This window comes from Empidonax traillii, unplaced genomic scaffold (assembly GCF_003031625.1).
Source record: "Empidonax traillii isolate 1590-97213 ecotype Southwest subspecies unplaced genomic scaffold, ASM303162v1 scaffold621:size378804, whole genome shotgun sequence".
NCBI lineage: Eukaryota > Metazoa > Chordata > Aves > Passeriformes > Tyrannidae > Empidonax > Empidonax traillii.
In genome coordinates, this window is record NW_020955814.1 from 358,796 (window position 1) to 376,248 (window position 17,453).

Sequence of the window (17,453 nt, forward strand, 5' to 3'; positions counted from 1 at the left end):
CTTCACTCTTGCAGCTGACAGAGCTACTTATTTCAGGTCAGACCCTGGTATCTGGTATCATTAACCTTCTTTCCTACACTGGTCTCTTCTGTTGGTAACTTAATCTTCACCACTTAAACCTTCTTTTTTGGGGAGATAAATGGAACCAAGATGGGTTGATATGTCCATCTACAACAGTATTGTAGGCTGTAGTGCCTTTGGTCTTGCCTTTTTACTAGAGCACTTCTTAGCATGACCTGCTTGTGACTTTAGCCTGGAATGAATTTATTTATAGGCAGTCCTGTGTGCTGAAGAGGAGGAGGCTAGTTATCCAGGCAATTATTTAAGGTTAGAAAAAAAAGCATCCTATAGTTTGGTTCAGCTGCACTCCATACAGCAGTCCTAGCTCTCCCTTCCCACTGCCAGCCACACCATTATGTTCACTGGGAGCGCTCAGCATTTTTGTAAGAGAGACACTGGTCTGTGAGACACTTTGCCTTTTACCATCAGCCAGGCTTGTCTAGAGCCTGGCAGATTGAACCCGGGAAGGAAAGGGAGAGCCTGTTCCAAGTGTAATCAGCAGTTCACTTTGCTAGTACTTGTTCCATTGATTCCATGTAAAAAGCTATCAAAAGGTTGGAATGGGGATGAAGGGAGACTAAACAGGAAGAAATTGAGTGTTCTATGGAAACAAGGTTTTTAGGTTGGGTAGCATGATGTCATGCAGAAATACACGAGGTAGCTCTCAAAACACCAGCGTGAGAAGTAGGAGGGTGCGAGTCTCTCAGCACGCAGCTCTGCTGGAGCTGACTAACTCTCCTGTGTACCGAACTAAAAAGGCTGTTCAGTTTCTGGAATCAGCTGCCATCTCTAGGTACCTGTATGAGTGTCAGAGGAGAAATGGATGCTTAGACTTCTTCCTCCTCTAGGGAAGATTATATGGATATATAGGCCAAGTAATTCCTGATGGCCTCCCTCCTTTGCAAAGCATGAAGTGCATTTTCTGTCTGTCTTCTGACTGAATGATCATGGCATTTTCTTTGCTTTTCCAGACAACAGCAACCATTGAGATATACAAATAATTAATACTGTACCGTAGGTCTTGCTTCAGGGTAGGAAGCATGTAAAAATGTGTACAGAGCAATTTTCACTGCCAGTTGGCTGTCAGAGGTTACCCTAATTATTTTTGTCATTAACATCTTCAGAAGGTTTCTTGGTCAGTTTAATAATTTCATTCCACTGTAGATAATCATATTTAGCATAAGAACTTAATATCTCATTGACTTCAGAGTCTGTCAAATAACAGACTAATAACTAGACCTGTTGTCTTTGATCCATTTCCGGGAGATAGCTAGAAGGACCACATGAGTTAAAAAACAGCTCATAAAATGTCTAAGTAAAAGCATGGGTAGATGTTGAAAGAAATATCTAAAGTTCCTTTAAAAGTATTTAAGTTCACACCCTCTTGATGGTTGCAATTTATGAAAAAGTACCACAACTGGATTTTAGGATATTTAGGACAGCAAAGTGGCATTTTTACATGATCTCTCAAGACCAAAAATCTTGATGCAGTTTTTGAATGAGCTGAAAAAAAAAAGATCTCTGCCATTCTTTTAGGCACATCTTAGTTTTAAATTTTGAACAAAAACTATGTCTTAGGAGAGAATCACAAATCCACCACAGTTTTGGAGTTTTGTGGGTTTTTTTGATCATTTGTTTGTTTGGGGGGGTTTGGTTTTTTGTTTTATTTTTGTTTTGGGTTTGGTTTTTTTGTGTGGATTGCTTGTGAGAAATGTGACAGACCCTGAGTAAGTTTCTTTACAGAGGCAATCAATTTACTAGTGTGGTTCTGAGTAAGAAAAAGCATTGAAGGTTTTTGGGGTGTTCATGCTGGACAATAAGACCAAGGTGTGCAGGTTGGTTTCAGTACCTGCAGTGAATCACAAAAGTAGAAACCTGTCAGAAAAATGGGAATGGGGGATGTGCCCATTTTTCTGAAGTTATACATGTCGGTACAGCAAGGAAAGTAGAATGAGGTATATGTCTGGGAAGAGCATGATTCCCAGCAGGAGATGCTGGAGTTTAGGAGAGATGGTTTTCTTTTGAGTTATTTTTATATTTTCAGTGTAGATGGATGCTGGTACTGGAAGGAGATACTGCTAAGTGGCATTTTTAAATTTTGATACATGAGCAGATTTAGCATCCATGCAATGTGGAGAAATACTCAGATAAAAGGTACATTTTGAGACACATCACTATATTTACGGAACTCTAAAACCAGTAGACTGTGATTTCTTATTGTATGTCCATGTGAGGAGGGGCAGGTAGAATTGAAGGTATCAATTACTGATCCATCAGTATCTGCTACAGATATTACCTGACTGCCACAGTTTCTGAAAATATACATTAGAAGAAGCAGACTGGGGCAACAGAGGCTGGTTTTGGTCACTTTGTTCTAGTAGCATTAGAAAATCTCTGCATGGTTCTCAGTCAATAAGTAATACCAACACATAGAAAAACAGTCCGGTTTGAGCAGCATGAGGCAGAGGGACATCCTAAAGTGTTGTGCAATTGCATGATTCAGAGAAAGCAGATGAAGAGGAAATGTTTTTCTCCTTTGTGAAAGAACTAGAGTTCCATGTTTCTCTTATCTATGTTCCCTGTCTCTCAATTTGTTTGTTCCCTGGTCACCTTCTGAAGGAAAGAAACAGCCTTAGTACAAGACCTGTGTTCAGCACAAGACCTAAATGAATCACTTAGATTGATTTCAGTCTTTCTGAATGACAGATAACCATGCATTAGACATTGGGCTCAAAAGCATCTGAAGGAACCTCTCAATGCCTGTACGCTGCAGAAACCACCCAAATCTTTCTAGTACCTTACACATTTCCTTTACTAACTTTGTACATAAAAAGGCAGCTTTTTCTACTATATTTGTTGTATGGATACACTCTGTTTCATTATGTTTTCTTAAGTCTGTACCAGTGCAGGTATGGAAAGATCCTTTGGAGTATGAGATTACTTTGAGTAAAGTTTTAGCTTGCTGAAGTAGTAAGGCTCTTACCCACCTCTTCCCTGACTAGTCTTCCTTCAAAATGTTCTCTGGTGGTGTGGTTGTCATTCTATGCCCCCCCACATGCCTCTGTGTGGAAAGATGATTAATTTACTGTGCAACATTCATACTACCATGTTTTGGAAGGGGAAATATGCTGTTTGAAGCTGGTACTTTCTGGTGTGGTACACTTGCTAATTTCTGAACCGATTTTGATGTATTTTATGTTTTAAAATACATTCATTATTAAAAGAGAGGAAGAGTGAACGGCTGTGTGCTGAAATCACACATTTGTGGTTTTGGCAGCCTTTGGTCTTTGCAGGGGCTGTTTTTATTTTCCAGGTAGTAAAATTCACTGATTACTCTGGGACCTCTCTTGTTCATAAAACAAATATCCATCCAAAAAACAAGGGAGGTGTATATCTTTATAAAAAGTGATGAAAGCTGCCTTCCACAAGATAAGACTCCAAAATTCTTAATGTTGATTAACTGATTTTTTTTCCCCCAGAAAAGTTAAAATGCACAGAAATTGGCTAAACTTGAAAAGCAGACAGTTTTGTTTATCTGACATCTTTAAAAGCAATGAAAGAATGGCCTTTGACTTCATTAGGGCCAGGAGTTCACCATTAATACCTGTAAATAAGGAAACAGGATACTGCTGGAAACCCTGGGGGAAAAAGGTACTCTACATGGCATAACAGTTTTGGTATTTCTATTCCTCTTTCAAACCAATCTTTTTCCAAATGCCTTTTAAAATTTTGATAGCAGTAACATTGACTTTCACCCCCCAGAATTTCATGAACAACCTGTATATTGTAAGTTTCAGCTAATCTATACTTGTTCAGTAAATGAAAGTAGAGGCATTCTGAAGTATATGAAGTATTAGGTAAATCCCTCTTCTCAGTGTTAAAATAATCTGCAGCTTTGCTTTCAGCAGTACATTTCATGAGTGGGTTGAGCTCTCCCTAAGTAATTAATAACTCTTAAGCTGTCTGAATAGTTTCCCTTGAGTTGCATCATATAATGTGTCGTATGAAAACAACTTGAGGCCTAATGTAACATGAAACTGTATAATGCATCTTAATGTGATTTGAGGAAGATGGATGGGAAGGAAATTATTTCTTATCCTGATGGAACAGACAGCTGCTCTTAACTTTTATTTGAAAAGAATTTGAAAAACCCTTTCTGGCCACAGATTGGTAAATTGTTCTAGTTAGTTATTTCCCCTCTTCTTGTTTACCAGTCAAGTTAGGTAAAAACTGATAATCAAAAATAAAGTATTTTTATGTAGAAATATTGAGAATAATGTGAAGATTTTTTTATTTGGTCACCTAAGCTTTACTTTTTTATTTGTGATAGATCTGAGTTTAAATCCCTTTGCAATCATGAAAAGGTTAACATTTCAGTGTCTCTATCAAAGTAGTACTACATAAATTATTACCCAACATAGGAAAGTTGTTTAAACTAACTCCTTGAGCTCTGGTCACCGAATTATTGTAGCATTGTCATGTTACAAGTGACATATACCAGGTAATGGTATATGTCAGCTGGAAAAGATATATCTTGCCATAAACTCTAAACATCTCTCACTTCAGTCTCAGGAAATGTAAGTTGGCTCATCTTTCCCTTCTTGGAAGACATACAGCAAGTTGGAGGCTTCATTGATACTTGTAAATACGGAAGTTTATCATATAGTATAGCGTATTCTCGTTCGATATGGAACAATTAGAGTTCATAAGATTTAAAAATAGATACTGCTTTCCCATTAGTGCTTTTTTTAAAAATAAAAACAAAAGGTAAATAAAGGATTGCCTTACTAAATTTGATATGGGTAACTCAATGCTGCTTTACAAAGATAGAACTAAAACTGTTTATAGCACAGTGAATCCATAGTTAATTCATTCATAATTACTTCTTTTAGTATGGTAGCACTAGCAGCTCCAGCTGGTATCTGCATTTCAGAAATTTTCTAAACTTTTGAGGAAACAAATGAATAATCAAATATTTTGCCAGAAATTATTCTGTACTTGATCATTATAAACAGTGGAAAGTGTATACGAATACAGTGGTAAATTTCACGCAAAATTCTTGTAACTGGTCTTCTAGTAACCTCATAATGTACACCTGTTTTTAGGAAAAATTATGGCTACATTTAATCCAGTAAAAAATGGGAGAACACAGCAAAAATGTATTGCAGTGTTGCAACTCTGTGTATACATATGCTTTGATAGAGTGGCACACAGTTCTTGCAGGAACATCAGTGTGTACTTATTACCATTCTGGCTGCATCTGCCTCTTGTTTCAACCAGTGAAACATTAAGAAATACCTGAATATATGAATTTCTAGCATATCTTTGTAAAATCTAAATTCCTATTGCTAGGAATCTTCCTGCTGGTTATCAGTGGTTTCCTCAGTTTGCCAGCTGCGGCCTTAGTAATTTACAGTACGCCTCAACCCAGCTGGCCAGGGTGGTATAAATTCAAACCTCTGTATTCAGTTTATGTGCTTTAATTCCTGCTATTGTTTTCAGTAGTTTCCACCAAGGGTGTGCTTTGCTTTGAGAACAGTGCTCCATTCATCAACTTTCTTTTTTTTTTTTAAATATACTACTGACAATACGGACAGAGGGGAAAAAAATCAAACTGTTTAAATTCCACCTAAAGTATAATTTAGTCAGACTTTGGACTCCTCATTCTGAGAATTATTTGAATTGCCCACTCTCAAGCACCACCTATCCCCTAGTTGCACCTAAAATGAATAATTTTGGGCAACTAATTTCCCCTGGCTTCTGGGCATAAATTCCGCGGAAGATTAGAAGCACCATGGCTTAAGCAGACAGGCATGTAACTCCCCGCCAAGTTTCATTGTGACTTCAAGATGTGTATAGAGGTGCCTGAATGTTTTCTGTGTCCTCAGAGGTGCCTAAGCCATAGACTGTGCTAAAATCACACATAGTAGGCTTGGACAGCATTGAATCCGACACAAATCACAGTAGTCATGAACGTTTTGAGTGTACAAGAGGAAGAGAGAAGGTTTGTTTGAGCAGTTATCTGGGAAGGTGCCTGGTTTGAATTGTCCTAATCTAAGGAAATTTAAAAAGAATGAGAGAACTTGACTATTGTACCACTGAAAAGGTTATTTCCTTTTCACAAAAATCTCAGAGCTGGGGTTTTGCTCCCCAGTCTGATTATGTAATTTGGTTCAGATACTGTTGTCCAAAAAAGTCCAAAAAGGCATCTGGTCGAGGGATCAGATGCCCACTCTTCTGCTTTTCTGTGTTAAAATTAAAATCTTTCTTCTTGTCTTTATGGATGAATCTGCATACTTACTGGTTGCTACCTATATTTCTGTAACATTAAAACTTGCTTAAGACCTGTCATCTCTTACTTCTTTTGGTGTAGACACCATTATGTGCTACCTGAAGTTCATGTTCTCTGTGTTGTGTGTACAACTGTAGATTTCAAAATGAGCTCGGTATAGCTTTCCTTGACCCTTTTTGTCTCTCCCTTTCCTGTTGTTCTTTCCCTGTGCCACATGGAAAGGGTAAATACTCTTTGATGGAGTACTTGTTCAGCTGTAGATGCGTGGACCAATTTGCTTTTGTATTTTTCATTAACATTTAATGCTGCTTCTTTATTGTTTTCATCCTGCACGTAGCATCTCATTAGTTTTCTGAAGTTTTAAATGTTGGTAGGTGTGATCAGGTGAAACAGTATATTAAACATTCAAAAGTCTTCTGAATTTCAAATTCAGTATTCTGTAAGATTTTGGCTTGGCTTTTCTCCTGTTCCAATATGAGGTTTTATGTTCATGTTTCTGTTCATTTATTTTTCCCATCAAATGTCATTATATACTTAGTGTTTTAAACACATACATACTTTGCCTATTTTTGAGGAACTTTTAACTGAGCTTTACAGAGTAGAAGACAGTAATACTTAATATCCCTACTTAATATATAGGCAGTAATACTTAAATATCCCTAAAGTATCTTACTAATCATCTATATCCAAATCATTTCAATGCTTGATGCATGCTTTTTTATTCTCTTACACTGACATTAAGTCATTCAGGGAGCAAGAGCATAGGGGAAATTGTGTATGGTAGTAGATAGTATGCTAGTTTTCTGAGTATTTCATCCCATCATGTTGTTCCTTTTGACGCTCACCGTCTGTCTGGAATAGTTGAGTGTTAAGTGTATATTTTAAAGCATCTTTTAATGACTTTTTGGTCACCAAGGAATGTTTGTATAGGTACCAATGATAGCTCTTCTGAAAATAAAGATACTGTTTCTGTTATGTTTCTGGTATACAGTACTTGTATGTCAGATTTGTGCTGCTTGTTGGCCAGACACTGGAAAAGGTTTCCCAACGAGTTGTGGAATAATCTCCATTCTTGAGACTTCCAAAACTCAGCTGGACAGGACTTACAGTAGTTGGATATAATTTTCAGGTTGGCCCTGCTTTGAGCAGGGGCTTGGATCCATTGGCCTTTAGAGATACTTTCCTACCTAAGTTAGGTAGGATCTAACTGAATTTATCCTTGGTCCAATTCTACGGAAATTTTGCCTCCTTTGTTGACTTCACTGAAATCAGTGTAATGCCCTTAGGAATTAATTTGATCTTCTGTGCTTTTCTCATTACTCCCAATATGGGTTTTTTTGTCAGTTCAAAGAAGAGAAGTTAGAGGGAACTCCTCCCGTTTTTCATAATGCTGGTCCATACCTTAACATTTTGTTTCCTGAATGGTTTGGTAAACAGTTAGGAAAGGTAATTTTATATCATGTGTACTCACACAATCAAACTTATTTGAAAAAATTCTGAAACAAACACAATTTTAGAAGACTTAATACTGTCATACATCTAGATGGCTCTGAAAGTGTTAGAAAGGCTTACAGTAAAAAGCAATGAAGTCGTGGGGGGAGGGTGTGTGTATGTGTGTAGTAAAGAGTGCTACCATGTCCAAAAACTACTTCCATTTTTTTTCTAGACTAATCGTGGTTTCCCTTCCTTTGAATTGATGGATACTTATCATTTCTCTGTCTGTCCTTTGCCTATTAATGTGAACTCCCCTCTGTCTCCCAATATGGAACTTAGCTGGGAAAGTTAATTGATTTTTTTGAGAGCTAATCAGATGCTCCTGCAGTCAGATGTCCTGTCTAGTTTACAGCTGTAAACCTGAGATGCCATCGCCTTACCTTGTCTGGGATGCAGTAATCATAGGGCTGATCCCACATCCAGATAGTTTATTGTTCTGCGGAGACACATTCATTTATTACTGATGCCCAGCAAAGTTTTTTTTTTTTATAAATTACAAAACATATTCTTTATGCTATATTTAAAACACACATTACAAAGTAAAGATCTAAGTCCTGCCAAGCCTATTCACTTTTGCCTTGCCTTTTGACATTCAAACATCTATAGCTGCACAACATCATATGGGTCCACTAACAATGTGGGAGAGCAGCCAAATTGATCCTGGGATGAAAACGGAATCAGCTGTGGGAAATAAGCCAAAGAAGTGTGATTCCCACATAAGGGACTTAAATAGGTGTTAGCCCATAAAGAAGCTCTTTAGCAGGATTTAGAGCAGGCTTCTCTACACAGGAGGCATTTTTCCTAAGATCTGAAGTTAAGTACAACAATTTCCAGGAGGGCTATGGGGTTATTGTCTTGTTGGTTGTAGTGCTGTGCTCCTTCTTTCCCCCTGCCTTTGTTAGTGTTTTGTTTTGAATAAAGCTTTATAGCACATTACTGAGTAATTATATTCCCATTTGCAGTTTTTTAGAATAAGCCATTTACTTTGTGTGACTATGGGAAACAAATTGGAAGAAATTTTTCTGCTGCATGGGGTCTTCACGTTTCTTGAACTCTTCTCCAGGGAATGCTTTTTGCAGTGTGGCTAGCTGGGCAATCCTGAAGGTTTCAGCAAATAGCAATGTGAACACTTAAGCTACTCCAGTGTGTAGAGTTGGCATCTGTCGTTTTCATTTGTCTCACCTCTGTCTTAGAAAAGAAATAATTTGAAATGCAGAAGCTTCAAATGAAAAAAGCTGATTGCACCATCCTAACTTCTTTAGTACAGAATTAGTGTATATTTAATGGTTACCAAAGTCTTTAGAGTTGAGGTACACACTAATTTTATTTTTTGAGAAATACAAACTTTTCAAATAGTTCATAGAAGTGGTGCCACAGTGCATTCTGTGATATAGGTCAGACAAATTTTTTTTAGAGACATTGATGTATCTTAGGTAAGAAAGGAATAACAAAATCAAACAACAGCAAGTTATTCAGTCTAAAATGCATTCCTTATTCTTTTTCAAGCTTGCTAAAGTCCAGCTGTTCTGATACTCATGATGTCCGAGTCATTGCCTGTGGAGGTCACTGGATCAAATCTCTGCTCAAAGCAGGACCAACTTGAAAGCTAGATCAGGTTATTATGAGCCCTGTCCAGCTGTGTTTTGAAAGTCTCCAAGGATGGGGATTATTGCACAAATCCTCTACAAAACTTGTTCAAATATTCCAAGCAATAAATTGGGAAAAGCAGTATTTTAAAATATGTTTATGTGTGGCATTCATTTTGCAACAGCTCTTTTAAGACTCCTATTAATCACAGATGTTAGAACAAAAATTAATGAACAAAATATTCAGTCATTTACTCTTAAAAATAGACTGAATTGTACTTTTGAGGAGAAGCACTTCTGAATGCTGAGGTCTGTGAATTTAAACGAGTGTGAGCAAGTCTTTGGCTTCTTGTTTTCACCAAGTATTATTTCAGTTCTTTCCTTTTAAGCAGTGCTTGTTTGTATAAGAATATCAAGAAATTCTTTTCCTCCCTCCTGTTGCAGGCAAGTATTTCCAAATGGGCTTCCTGAAGAATACTCCCTAGTTGCTGCATTCCGTGTACGGCGAAATACCAAGAAAGAACGTTGGTATATATGGCAAGTTTTAAATCAGTATGACACACCTGAGGTTAGAGTCAATTTTTCTTTATGTTTTTCAATAAATTTCTTTTTTTTTTTCCCCTATATAACATGGCACATTTAATAGTGGATGTTTCACTACTGGATTTAGCTACAGTTTATAAGGAGTAGACAGATTGCTCTAAAGTAATTGATGATAGGAATGACAGAAATTTAGCAAAATCTATTCAGTTAAGACTGAAAAGTAGGATAAAATGCATGTTATGATTTATAGCTGATATGTATTCACAAAGTTGCATAGAAAAATGCTTTATAACATAATTCTTGCCCAGTCTATATAGTTGAAATATTTTTATTTTATATAGTTTATGTATGTGCTTGTTCCTTATACTCATAAATTTTTAATGACCAGTTGTTTTGTTTTATTTTACTTTCAGATCTCTGTCCTTCTGGATGGTACAAAAAAGGTGGTGGAATATATGACCAAATCCGCTCAGGGAAATATACTGCACTACACTTTTAAGAGTCGAGAAATTTATCCATTGTTTGATCGGCAGTGGCATAAGCTTGGTATTAGTGTGCAGTCAGGGATCATTTCCCTCTATTTGGATTGTAATTTAATTGAGAGAAAGCAGACTGATGAAAAATTCACCATTGACTTGCAGGGAAGGACACTGATTGCTTCTCGTGCTGCAGATGATAAGCCTGTAGATGTGAGTAGTATGAAAAAAAAAAGATAACTTGAAATCATGTTTTAGCCATGCTTTTACTAGCACATTTGAAAAGAATCATGTAGATAAAAGGTTCAAAACCAGTCATTAATTTTGAGTGTGTATTTTTAAATTGAAGTCCTTAAGTCTTTACTCAAACCAGTATTCAGTGCTGTAGCATCTGCTAAGGCAAACTGATCAACTAAGTAACTACATAAATCTCAGTCCTGATTTAAAGAGTCGGTTTATCTGTATTTGAAGAATGAGCCCCCTAGTTACCGTGGACTTATTATTACTATGTTTAAAGGTAACTTGCAGTGGTAACCTTTGTCTTTCATTTCTTTTGAGATAAATTTATAAGTTTGTCAGTCATCTTTTACATGCTTTCTCTTTGACAGAGGGGAAACACAAAATAATTAAGGATTACCCCTGTATGAAGGTGTTTTGGGGTAATTCACCTATGTAGAAATAGGGGCACATTGTTCATAGCTGTCACTCCCCTATCCAAATGGGAGGGATTAGGAAGGGGCCAGAGTTTCCTGCAGCCTTTGGTGCAAGAATTACCTAAGGCAACCCCATAATATTCTGGGCTGTGTTGTGTCCCAGAGATGCTCTCTTCTGTTTCCTCGTGCAGAGAGCTCACAGCAAATAGTTTGTAATCTTCAGGAAATGTCAGTTTGTTTTAAGTACACTGACATCCAGCTACCAGGTTTAAAGCATCTGCCTTAGAGTTTATAGTGACCATCTGAAAACTTCAGCTATATTATGTACACTGTAGGGTTCCAGATGAAAATAGCACATTTTAACTGCAAGCTAACATTGCAGGAGGAATCATTCTTGTGAGGCACTAAGCACTTTGGCCAGGACTTGGAGCTCGTATTTCATGGGGCCAGGCTCATGTTTAGTTTTATTTTCTAAGGCTCGAGTTCAACGTTATTTGAAATGTATATGCAATCTCCTCATTTCCAAATAGCTTGAAGAAAGAGCAGATCTTTTGTGTTGGTTGCATGGCACAAGCCGGATAATTCTGAATGGAAGTTGTCAATTGGGATTTACACGTTTGCAGGAAAATATTATGGGCTTAAAGCTGATGAAGGGAGCAGAGTGGATCCTATACCAACAGTCACTCTTGTCAATACCAAGTGCAAGAGGGAAATGAAGAGGATATAAAACCAAAGAAGAAAGAGGCAAATGAAGACAAGATTAACTAGTTAAAATTAGATGCTTTTCATCTCACCAATCCACCCAAAATCTCCGAAGTAAAGCTTTAGATACAGAATTTGTGATCTTTTGCTCTTCAGGTGGTTTAGTGGCAATGTCCAGGCAAAGGTCTGTCTAAAGCAGAAGATGTGTGCAATAGAGAGCTTATCAAACCCTTACTCCCGTTCCCTGCAGAGGAAAAACACATTCCTGAAAAGAATGTTTACAGAGGATGTCTGGAGGGGTAAAATGCCTGTGTAACATAGCAAGACCAATACAGATGAATGCAACTTACCTGAAAACAAATAAAATCTAAAATGTGGTTTACATCAAGGTAATAGACTGTATAATTTGCTCCTTAAATGAGGAGCTTTGTAATTGTTTTGGACTCGTCTCTTTCTAGCGTTTCAGAAATAGACAGTGTTTCAAAGAGAAAATTTATTATGCCAAGATAAGAAAAAGCATGCTATAACACAGAATTTTTTACATCTGATATTAATTTCTTTTGTATTTCTTAATAGATTGAACTTCACCACATAGCAGTTTATTGTAATCCAAAAGTTGTAACAGAAGATACATGTTGTGAAATATCTGGAGACTTGGTAAGTTGTCTGTTAAAATTAAAATGTTAATACAAAAGAAATTGCTTTGCTATTCCTTGCTAAAAAGTTGTAAGTAAGTTTTAATAGAGGTGTTAGTTTAATTACCTTCTAAAAATGAATCCCACATCTAGAGCCATGGTACATAGTTTCTTATTGCCTAACTAAATGGCACAGTGGGACATCTGTAAAATGCACTAGGGGCTGCTAGTGCTTTTTAAATTCTATTCTTAACACTGATTTAATATCTAATTAGTAGCCAAGGAAGCCTCAGAGAGCAGGAAACAAATCACTGAGGTGGCTTGAGGATGGTTTCAAACAACAGAGGCCGTTTCAGTAACAGTTGCATCTTGTGAAGCATTACAGATGTAAGTGTAGAAGACCCCTCTGGAAGATTTTACTGAGAGGAGATTAGAGTTTTTAGCTTAAGGAAGCTTTTTTTGACTGGAAAAAGGCATGTTTCCCAGAGACAGTTTTAGATGTTTTCTCCTCCTGCATTCCAGAGGAGCTGACTCCTGGGCATAAGAGAAGATAAGTTTTTCAGACTGTGTCTGAAGGCCCTGCAGCGGGCAGGGGTGGGGGGAAGGGGGAGCAAGGATGATAAAACCCTTGAGAAGAACGGGAAGCGTGTCTTTCCTAAACCTGTTGCAGATTTGTTAAGTATTCTCGACTTTGGAAATAAATTCTTCAAAATCCTTCCACTGCCTGGTACTTGGAAATACTTTTGTACGTTTGTACATTTTGTACATTTGTACAATTGTGCATTTGACCTTAACACAGATGATATAAAAAAACCCCGTGAAGGAGTCTGCATGACAGTAGAAGGAAAGCAGGAAGGCATTGGGCATTTTCCCTATTTCAGTACAGTAAGATGGACGAACGAGTGTTTCAGAATTGGCAAGTTATAGTGCTAGATTGACAGTTCAACTTGATGGTCTTAAAGGTCTCCTCCAACCTTGATAATTCTAAGAAACAGTTTCTTCTTTATAATGCACATGCTGAGATGTATATATACTGCTTAAGGGAAAATACTAATTTAGTTTAAATGGTTCACTTTTCCCTCTTGTTTTGATAGACAGAATCAGTGTAAACTGGAAGACACTAGAACTATAGAAATGCTTGAAGTTGAGCAAAACAGTTACACTTGCAATATAGCCCATTAAAAAAAACCAAACAAACCAAAAGAAGCTCAGAAAGTAAAAGTGTTAAAAGATTATCTGCCAGTTGTAAGTCGTTGGTAAGATCAGGTTCATCTGAGACAGCAGGGAGTACCACCACCAGTGAGCCTGTAGTCAGCAAAAAAAACTTTTAAGGGCTAGTAATGTAAGGGAAGGAATGTATACTTAGATACAAATTTCTACACCAAGCAGTAAATCCTGTGGGAATTTCTTTGACAGAAGGCTTGAAGGAAACCTCATTACATCTTAATGAGAGTTTCTGAAATTTATCAGGTTCTGTTGGCTTATCCTGTAGTATATCTTCAGGTTGGCTCAGTTCTCAGGAGTTAAAGGCAGGTGAATATTGGCTTCAGGGCTTTTGTGGTTTCTTTCCAAACTATGAATGCCTGAAGTATTTAATTAAAAAAAAAAAAAAGGAATTTTCCTTTGCACTCACTCTTACATTTTGCATTTTGGGGTAGGGGGGAAGGGCAGGATGAGACTGAGAAGTACTGTCTTTTTTTCCCTGTGTGCATTTTCTGTTTCACTACTTCTGATTTTGGGAGATTTTATTGCTCTTTCTGGGCTCTTTTGGAAGAAATTGGGACAGTCTTACCAGTTTTAACTGGCATTCACTTCAGAAGCATTGCAGTATCTAGAATTCATTTTATTATTTATTGCTCTTTTCTCTATTTGGCAATTGTTGTGGCTTTTCCTAATATGGCATGTACAGGAGTATTAAAACAGGAGGTTTTAATAAAACTAGTGTTAGGATGCTATTTACCAATTAACTAAAATAGACCAAAAAACAGAAAATCTTTTTACTTTAGTGCCCACGTGAAGAAAGGTTACTTGTTACAACCTTGTCACCAGTGACTGCTCATGCCAGCAAAATATACACGCTTCCAGGAATGCAGCAAGAATCCAGAGAGAGATGCCACTGCTTTCCAAATAAAGTATGAGTTTTTTCAATTGCTTTTTAGTGCATCATGCTGTTTAATCCTGCTAGGTATAGAGAACAGTTGCTTTTTTATTTTTTTTTTAAGTTATGAAAAAATCTTACTAGTTTGTAGTATTGTAATGTACCTACTGGTTTTTAGCTGGGAAATAAAATGTAAATTTTAGATTTAGTTAATTTAAAGTTAGAGATGTCTGTATGGTTTAGTTGTTTGAATATACACCCAAAAAGTACCATGGTAAAAATGAGAATTATATTTAGGCATTATATTTAGCGTAAATGTTTTCATTTGAGAATAAATTACATTCTACATAATGATTGTTTTCTTTTAATCCTTCTCCTGGGTGTTGCACTGTATTTATTAAGTCATTTGCTTTTATTAGGCTTTTGTGACAAAGACAGGAAACTTAACTAAATATATTTTAGATCTACTTTATTGCCTTTTTTATTTCTTTAAAAATAAGGGAGAAGCAGGACTGCCAGGAGTATCTGGTTTGCCAGGCCAGAAAGGAGAAAAAGGAGAAAAGGTAAAATATCAGTTGAATTCTCTCTTTCAAGTTTTTATCTTTGGATTATCTTTCTTAAATAGGACTATATGTGTTTTGTTATTCCTTAAAAGGAATTTTCCTATATACAGTGCTTGGCTCTGCATTGGGCTTCCTGCTGGGCAGCTTACAACTGTTTTACTTTGGGGTCACCTCATCAACTCTATGGAAAACAGTTTACCTGTCTGGGAAGCACATGCCTACCCAACCCTGCTAGCATTCCCTATTGCCTGTTCCCCTTATCAGAAAAAACAAAAGAAGTCATGTATGTAGTCTTACAAGGATTTTTCCATGTCATGTGTGTACATCACTGCTGATGGACAGAATCCTGTGTGGTGGATTTATCCTTGCAGTCATCAGTAGGAGGGTATGAATTCACTAATATGATGTCAGTATATTCTTTGACAACAGTCATACCTGAAACTGTTAATTGTGAGGAGAGAGGGACCTGACATTGGTAAGTCCCTAGGAAAGGCCAGTCAGTGCTCCTTCCTTTGGGCCTCTTCTGAATTTTTCTGTAATGCTTACTGTGACATTCTTGTTTGTGTATCTTGGGCATTTCCTAATAATAAAAGTCAGCATATCAGATCTTTTACCTTCACACTCCATTCCTTAAATTTTGTTGGAGGATGTTGAATTAGGACATGCCTGGGAACGTGTTTTCCTTGTGCTAATAGAGGGGGCAACTTGAGTAAACTATTGCCAATCAGCCAGAAAGGCAGTGGCATAGGAATTGGGTTGAGGGAATGCAGTGTGAGAGGAAGATACTTAGAATCCATAAGTTAGGGTGGAAGTGTCCTAACCCAGCATCCTGCCTCACAGCACACTGTTAAGCATGTGATCTGAAATATTATACAGGCAGCACTGTTCCTAGGACTGTAGTACCTGGCTGAAAAGGGTTCAGTTCTTGGAGGGCTTATCTACACAGTTGGTGGAAATTAAGTAAATTCCTTGACAGTATAATGCCCCCCCCACCCCCAGCTCTTCCCCTCCAATACATATTTCACTTCTGATACAAGCTGTATCTTTAGGTGGAAAAAAATGTTAAGTGATGTTAGCTTCTATAGTCCACTTGAACCTGAAAGGATTGCTATCAGTGTCCCGAAATAATCACAAATTTTTGCTGATCCTATACACTTGCTGAGTGTATGGAACAATTGTCAGTTTTAGTGTTAGCCTATGATACCAACGTAGGGAGTTTCCTAGCACTTATTGTCTTATTATATATTATTATATATATTATTCCACTAGGAAAATATTTGTAATAGAATGATAAGGAAAAAACCTCATTTTTTCTCCAGGAGTTTATCTGACTGCTCTTTCCTGCCTATTTTCCTTGCTAGTTTTCCTTTCCTGCTCCTGTGACTCTCCTCTTAAAACCCAATCCACCTCATTCCATTAAAGCATATCTATTGTATTAGGCAGCCTTGCCATGGTTCCTTTCTGGTCCAGTTTTTGTTGCAGAGGTCCCTGATAGGGACTTAAAAGCTGAAATGCATGGGAAAGAAAAAAATGGGTCAAAATATGGCTAACTGTCAGTGATGACCAAGTCCGGAATTGCCAGTGTACTTGGTAGACTAAAGTTGTTATAGTGAGCAGAAGAAAATGCTTCACATAAGAATTTATGGAGAGTCCTACTTATGTTTTACCATCTAACAGTCCAAGTTATCAAAGTAATCAATCTGAAAAAATGTGCTATGGTTTGAGTATTTTACTCAATAAGTATCTTGTGCTCAGTTGAAAAGGATTTTCACTGGTACTCTTAGTAAATCCTAACAGTAGACTCACGATTCTACCTTTGAGTTTTGTTACACTGAGTGTACCTCACTGTACTACTAGTGTTCACCACCTTACATAGCTGTTCTTCTGGCATCACATACTTCATATACTTCACTTTTCTGAAGGATTTTGAGATCTGCAGAAGGAAAAGGAAGTGTCATTAAGGAAAAAGAAAAAAGTTAAAAATGCATTGGCTATGTTTTTGGTTTTAGCCTGTCATGCTGCCTACATGAATTCTGTTAGAGATCATACAACCAATAACATCTTATTACTCATGAAAAACTATAAGCTTTCAGCCTGTGGTTAAAAAAATCCCAACCAGAAGATAGAAGCATAACTTACAGATCTAATTTGCAGTGGAAAATAATTGTCTTCAAGGTGGCAAGTCTGTCTGCAGTTAGTGGAACAGAAGAGTAAACATACCTTGGTTAATTGGCTAGTAAGTCATACAGGCTAAAGGCTTCCTGGCATGTGGCAGGCTATGTAATTTTAGACTATACAGTGTATAAAAATACACTGCTGAATGTAATGAAGTGGTTCTGGTCTATCAAAAT

General features: G+C 37.1%; 1 protein-coding gene across 1 annotated transcript in view; it reads left to right on the plus strand.

Moving 5' to 3' along the window:
- LOC114065117 (collagen alpha-1(XIX) chain-like) overlaps nt 1–15,132 on the plus strand; it is a gene marked incomplete at its 3' end in the record, with an annotated part of 37,767 nt that extends 22,635 nt beyond the window's left edge. The window contains exons 5-9 of the mRNA XM_027898768.1: nt 9,877–10,000; nt 10,389–10,664; nt 12,383–12,463; nt 14,448–14,573; nt 15,040–15,132. Coding sequence (XP_027754569.1) covers nt 9,877–10,000; nt 10,389–10,664; nt 12,383–12,463; nt 14,448–14,573; nt 15,040–15,132 — 700 coding nt within the window. The remainder of the gene's footprint in view (nt 1–9,876; nt 10,001–10,388; nt 10,665–12,382; nt 12,464–14,447; nt 14,574–15,039) is intronic.
- Nucleotides 15,133–17,453: the final 2,321 nt, after the last annotated feature.